This window comes from Arachis ipaensis, chromosome B01, assembly GCF_000816755.2.
Source record: "Arachis ipaensis cultivar K30076 chromosome B01, Araip1.1, whole genome shotgun sequence".
NCBI lineage: Eukaryota > Viridiplantae > Streptophyta > Magnoliopsida > Fabales > Fabaceae > Arachis > Arachis ipaensis.
Window position 1 is genome coordinate 8,067,018 of NC_029785.2, and position 7,318 is coordinate 8,074,335.

At 33.5% G+C, this 7,318-nt stretch overlaps 1 protein-coding gene across 1 annotated transcript; it reads left to right on the top strand.

The window, feature by feature from the left end:
- LOC107617536 (zinc transporter 11) lies at positions 3,585-5,808 on the top strand. Its single transcript, XM_016319343.2, has 3 exons — positions 3,585-4,248; positions 4,919-4,974; positions 5,089-5,808. The coding sequence occupies exons 1-3, from the start codon at positions 3,786-3,788 to the stop codon at positions 5,614-5,616; spliced, it is 1,047 nt and encodes a 348-aa protein (XP_016174829.1). The 5' UTR covers positions 3,585-3,785; the 3' UTR covers positions 5,617-5,808.

The window sequence follows — 7,318 nt, forward strand, 5'->3', positions numbered from 1 at the left end:
TCCAAACTTTTTATAGCTTTCTTAGCTTTTAGACATCCTGACCAGGTTATGTTTGAAGCATCTGTTTCTACTATTAAGTAGTCATTTTCTTCTGGAATATAAAGTTCTGGAAGTTTTTCACATAATTTTTTAATCCTTTGAATTTGCATACTATCTTTTTCATCCCATTTCCATTCTTTTTTAGTACTTATTTTTGGAAATAAGCTTTTAGTGTATTCTGTTATATTCTTTAAAAATCCTTGATCAGAAATATAATTTATACATCCTAAAAATCTTTGTAATTGTTTTCTATCTTCTATTTTATTAGGAAATAAATTTACCTTTTCTAGGACATTTGGTTGAAGTTTTAGCTTTCCTTGAGTAGATAGAATTAATCCAAGAAACTTTATTTCTTGTTTTGCTATTCTTGCTTTCTTTTTGCTAAGAACTAGTCCTTTTTCTTTACATCTTTCTAAAACTATTAATAATTTTTGAAAATGATCTTCTCTATCCTGTTTTGTAAAAATTAGTATACCATCAATATACACTAAAACAAATTCATTTAACTCTTTTAGATTTTCTTCCATAAATCTTTGGTAAATACCTGGGGCTTGTTTTAATCCGAATGGTAATACATTCTATTCATAGAGTAACACACTTGTTGATTCTTTTGTTGGGCAAGTAAAAGCAGTTAATTTCTTTGTTTCTTCGTCTAAACGAAGCTGCCAATATGATAATTTCAGCAATTGTTTTATTTTCTGGAATTTTTTCTTCACCTGATTTGTCCACCACGCTTAGCTGGCTGAGCTCTGATGGTTTTGGTTGTTGTGTTGATTTCATTGCTTCGATGGCCTTCTTGAGGGATTGGATCTGTGTCCTTATTTGCTGACAATGCTTGCATTTTTCGAGTTCTTGTTCGTATTTCTAAATTTCTTGATCTAATGCGTTGTAGACGAACTCCATTCTCTTGTTAATGTATCTGCAATAACATTTTTGTCACCCTTAATATATTCAATTTTTATTGGATATTGTAACAAAAATAATTGCCATCTTACCAATCGTCCATGATTATAATCAACTTTTAAATTATATCGTAACACTTACAATTTTCTTTTTTATTCAGGCAATAATCACTTTTTTGTCTTTTGTTTTTATTGTTATTTCTTTTTCTAAAATACCTCTTTTTTCTCCAGTTTGGATAATATTTTCTTTTTCTAAATTGATATTTTCTTTTTCTTTGAAAATTTTTATTAAGACCATATTTTTGAGGTATCTCTTCATTATCCTGACAGCAAATTCTAATTATATTTGCAAATCTTTTTTGAGTTGCTTCTTGCATACAACGTTCTTTTATTTCCTCTCTTATTGTAGAGGTTGCTCCACCAAAGTTATTTTCAATTGTTCCTCTATTTATTTCTCTTATAAATCTTCCCATTATAAATTCATTAGCAGGATATGGAAGTTTTGTTATATACATACTAAGATAATGATTTTTATCTTCTTCTTTTAATTTGTAATAATGTATTCTATATTCACATATATAAGACTCCACATTACATAGATCATATATCTGAATGTTAGCTAAATAATGGAGTCCACACCATCAACGCAGGTCTGCTTCCCTCCACGTGTTCTGGTGTGCCCCTTGCTGCCTCCCTTTGGGTCTACTATACCGCCCGGATTAATCAGTTCGGGTCTAGGACCAGGTCCCTCATGAGCTGTTTGGTTTAGGCCCAACGAAATGGATCCCCTTCCCATGTCCTTATAATTGCTTTTGGCCCAACCCTTATTTAGAATTCTTGCTTTTGTTTCACCTTATTTGGGCCCAGAATTAGCCCATTAGCCAAGGTACTAAAAACACATGTTTCAGTTCTCTTAGAGTCCGCCTCATCACTCAAACCATAGCAACCCATAATCATCAATTCCTTGTTTATCGCCCTTCAAATCTTGGTAGGTTACGTTCTTTTCGCAGAATTGATCGGTTATGTCTCCACTCCATTCATTCAAAATAATATCCGGAATTACTATTCTACCCCTGTCATCTTCCTCTCCCCTCATCACCGCCATTAACAAACCTTCATATCTATATTCCTCACCTGACAGAATCTGATCTGAACTCTGATTTGGTAGCTCTTGATTCAAGGGCTTATAGGTGATACCTCCGTTATCAACAGCGACCCTTGGTGCGGAATTTATAACCACAAACTAACCAGCAAGTGCACCGGGTCGTACCAAGTAATACCTCAGGTGAGTGAGGGTCGATCCCACGAGGATTGATGGACTAAGCAACAATGGTTAAATGATTTACTTAGTTAGACAAACAGAAAATGTTGTTTGAGAGTTCCTTCAATAAAACTTATAGTAAAATAAAGATTTTGAGAAAAATCATTTTGTATTGATTTTAAGAATTCGGTGTCATTACAGTTAACATTAGTTAAAATCATTAATTTTTGATCTATTAATTTCGATAACTTAATTATTTATTCTCTTAAATCTTCTAATTTACTTTTTTCCATTAGGTGACGTTTTTCTTTGTTAAGAGCTACGGTTTTAAGTGAAAAGTGTGGCTTTAGAAAGTGTGATTTAAGAAAACAAATCTTTAAATCTGTACAGATTTAGATGTGTACCATATAATTTTCTTCAAGCAAAACATAGTAAGAATGTAAGATAGAGACATGATTGAAAACCCGGTCCACACTTTACACAATTCATGCGGTATGCTGAAGAAAAGATGATGCAAAAACCGAATAATTTGGTCCGTAAGACTGTTCAGTAGGAAATTCATCCCAGTTTTTATTTGTGGGTCATAAAAAGTAACTCCACATCAGTTTTTGCATCATAAACAGTAAATAGAAACTCAAATCATCTCTCTCTTCTCTATTAGGAGGAACTAACTTTAGTCTCTGTTGTGGTCCCACTTAATTAATTAATTAAAATACTTAAAATTAATGTAATTAATTTTTTTCAATAATATAATTTAAATTTTGTTATAACAAGTAGGAGACGTGTTAAACACGTGGCAATATTCTGGCCAACATGCGGAGAGCGTGAATACGTAACAATATCTTAGTCAACGTGTGGAAACATGTTGAATAATTTTTACTAATACATTTCAAATGTATATTTAATCAAAACACCATCTCTATTTTCATATTAAAAGTAATTTCTGGGGTATGAAATTTAATTATTTAAATTTGAGTTAATAATCCTACCTTAAATTAAAAGTGATATAACTTTCTAAGTTTTTCAAAATACCTTTTTAACTATAAAATGAATAAAAGGTAGATATAATAAATATTTATAAAATAAATTTTGATTTAAGTTTAGAAATAGCAAAACTTTTTTTTATAAAATTGAAGATATTGGAAAAGAGAAAAAAAAATTTGCGCATCAAAATCAACTGATGGCTAAACCAGCACAGAAGTCCGCAGCCTAGAATAAAAGAACCAAAAAACCAGGAGAAAGGTCTAATTTAGTAGTAAGCACACTTTTTTTCCTTCCATCTTGGTGTAAACATAATTAAGGAAGGTAATAAATCCTGCCCAGCGTAGTACAAAGTACAAACTCTCTCTCTCTCGCTCTCTGCGTGTGTGTGTACTACACGAATTTCTATCTCTATCCAAGTAAGTAGTACCATCAACCATAGCTGCCAAAGAACCCTTCAAATCCAAAATCCCCAAAATCTCCCTCATCAATGACTCCTCCATTGACTCTATTTAACCCTCTTCTCTTCCACGCCACGCCAATCTTCAAAACAAACATTTATTTCATTATTTCCTTTCTCCTCCTCCTCCTTCTTCTTCGCCATGTCTTCTCAACTCATCATCTTCTTCTTCTTCCTCCTTGTCTTATCCGCTTCAGCTCACAGCGGTCACGACGACGACGATGCCGATGCCGATGCCGATGCCGGTGGAGGCGACGCCGTCAATCTCCGTTCCAAGTCATTGATCCTTGCCAAGATTTACTGCCTCATAGTGATCTTCTTCGCGACATTCATCGCCGGAGTTTCCCCATACTTGCTGAAATGGAACGAAGGGTTTCTTGTTTTGGGAACACAGTTCGCTGGCGGAGTGTTCTTGGGAACAGCAATGATGCATTTTCTGAGCGATGCTAACGAGACTTTTGGGAGCTTGACGGAGAAAGAGTACCCTTTCGCTTTCATGTTAGCTTGCGTTGGTTACTTGATTACTATGCTCTTAGATTGTGTCATCTCAACTGTTTTGAACAAGCAGGCTCCTCAATCTTCTGCTGCCGATGTTGAGATTCAAGGTTCGTAACTCGTTTCACTAATTTCAAGGCTTGTTTGATCTTTTCAGGGGCTAAATTGGTAATTTAGTTTCGTTTATTTGCTTTCATGCAATTCAAATTTTATTTTCATTTTTTGTTAATTTTAGTCTCTTATAGTTCTTGAGCAAATTAGAGGTTTAGGATTATATTTAAGTAACTGTTAAAGAGTGAGCTGTGACCACTTAAGTCTTTAGATGGCATGTGACACTTTTATGGGATTTGAATCTGCAATGTTAGTGAATGGTGATACATGATTCATTGTGCTAACATTTTACTCCTTGTATAAAGGGTAATGAGTTCTAAACCGTTTTAAAGTAGAAATGAACAATCTTTCTTGTACTGCTATAAGTTCGGAAAATCTAAGGATAGAGGGTTGTTTGTATTCTGTAATGATGTTTGATTGTCGTTAGAAAAAATAAATAAACTTCTTTATGAAATACAAAAGAAATTTTACTAATAAACTTATTATAGTCATCAAAATTTTGACCTTATTTCATAGGATAGTGGTACTCTTTGACTTGGTCAATGGTTATCATAGGACATTAATTCGGCAAACATGAAATCAAATTTTGATTGTTTATATATATAAGCAAATCCAAGGTTGACCTTACCTAACACGAGGCTGCATTCTATTTTTATGTTCCTGTTGCAGGGTCTATGACAGTCAAAAGAAGTGGCAATGGAGTTGCTTCTCAGTCACAATTCCAGGTTAGACACTATGATATGTTTACATAACAAATTTCACTTTAGTCATTGTTATCACTCATTTAGTAATTCTGTCCCTTCCTTTTTTCTTTCTTTATTTGTATGCGTTGGCTGCAGAATCGTTCCGGTGCCAGCCACCACCTAGCAAACCCTGCTCTTACATCTATCACCTCACTTGGAGATACCATCTTGTTAATTGTTGCTCTCTGCTCTCACTCCGTGTTCGAGGGCTTAGCCATAGGAGTTGCCGAGACAAAAGCAGATGCTTGGAAAGCTTTATGGACAATAAGTCTGCACAAAATATTTGCTGCAATTGCCATGGGTATTGCTCTCCTAAGAATGATTCCTGACCGTCCTTTACTATCATGTGCGGCCTATGCTTTTGCCTTTGCAATTTCCAGTCCAATTGGCGTAGCCATTGGAATTGTAATAGACGCCACGACACAAGGTGCTGTCGCGGATTGGATCTTTGCTATATCGATGGGTCTAGCTTGTGGGGTGTTCGTCTATGTATCAATAAACCATCTTTTGTCGAAGGGATACGCACCCCATAGGCCAATAGTGGTGGATTCAGCCTATTTCAAGTTTCTTGCTGTGTTGTTTGGCGTTGGAGTGATAGCGGTTGTGATGATCTGGGACACCTAATGTCATCCAGGTGCAGCGAGTCATAATCATCGATGTTGATTCAGAGATAACTTCTCTTTGAAGTTATAGAATATATCTCTCCTAAGATGCACGGAGACGAACATACACCCGACAAACACATTAATTTTAAGTTCCTATAAGACACTGGAATATTGCATATATATGTAAAATATAAAATATTTTTTGGATGAATTGTAATGATATTTTTATATTTTATTGATATTAAAATATAAATTAATTTTTAAACTATTTTTAATGTATTTTTTAATTATATATAATATTAAAAATATTTTTATTTTAATAAATAATAATATATATTATTTCTAAATTCAAATTTAAAAATACATATTAAGAATAAAATTAGACTTGTTGATTTGTGATGGTATTTAAATGTGTATAAACGTATTCTGACAAGTGTCAAATGAATATCCGTGCTTTTAATATTTGTTTATTATATATAGTTACTTTTAATGATGATACTATACTGATTTTGTATGATTGCTAGGTATTCATGGATGGGATCATATTGATTTTCAAATATGCCTCCGCACCCAGCTTTGGCATTTTGCAGGTAGGCAGCCGTCAACATTAAATTTGGGATTTGGGGCATATTTGCTAATAAATATGAGAGCTCCATCAAAGGAGTTATCCATGGGAGTTCTATGGAACTTGCCTGGTAACTGTATGATAGATTGATAGGTACAATTGTTTTAGAGAGGTTGTTAGTTTGTTAACGGTTGTTCATTTTTGAGATCTGCTGTACATACAAGTCTTTTTGGCATATAAATTTATACAAGTTAACCTAACCTAACAAAATCTACTTTTATAACGAGCACGTGAAATTACGACGTTCCTTCTCCAACGTTTGTATCTCGCGTTTCTCCTCCTCCTCCTCTTTCTTTTCTTTCTTCTTTGCGTTCTTCCTTCTTTTTTTTCGCGTTCTTTCTCCTTCATCGCGTGTTTTATCATCTTCGTTGTTCTTTTTATTGCTGCTGTTGTTGCTGAATTTTTTTCTTCCTCCTCTTTTCATTGATTTTGAATTCTTAAACAATACATCTAAATGTCTTAGTTTTCTCTTGAAATTTGCTGCAACAACACAAAAATGTTTTATCTAATGCTGCATTTTTTTCTTCTTCGTTTTTTCTTATTTTTTTCTTTTTTAGTTAAATGAATGTAAGTTCATCCTCTTCCAAGTAATTTTGCAGCATTATGTGTTTTTTCTTCTTCTTTGTTTGATTTTTTGTTTTTATTTTTGTTAAGAAAGAATAAAATAAGAAAAAACTTGAGAAGGTAAAACAAGAAAAGAAAGATAAATAAAAAAAAAGAAGATGGTGATGATGATAAAAAAGAAGAAGCAGCAGAAGATGAATAGGAGAAAGAAAAAAAGTTTTGAATTATACAGAATTTATTAGTATAAATTCACCGAAAATTCTTAAACAATACACCTAAATGTCTTAGTTTTATCCATGGTTCTGAAAACCGAATCGAACTGGCCAGTTCAACCAGATTAACCGGGAATCGGTCACCTAATCGGTCCGGGTAAGGTCAGAAACCGTTTGACAAAAAACCAATAAAAAATCAGTCGAATCGACTGTTAACCGGTGAACCGGTAGAACCGTTTGATTTTTTAACGGATTTTTGGTTTGAATACTCCATCCAAACGACGCCGTTTTATACTTTATTAAAAAAAAAAAAAAACCTA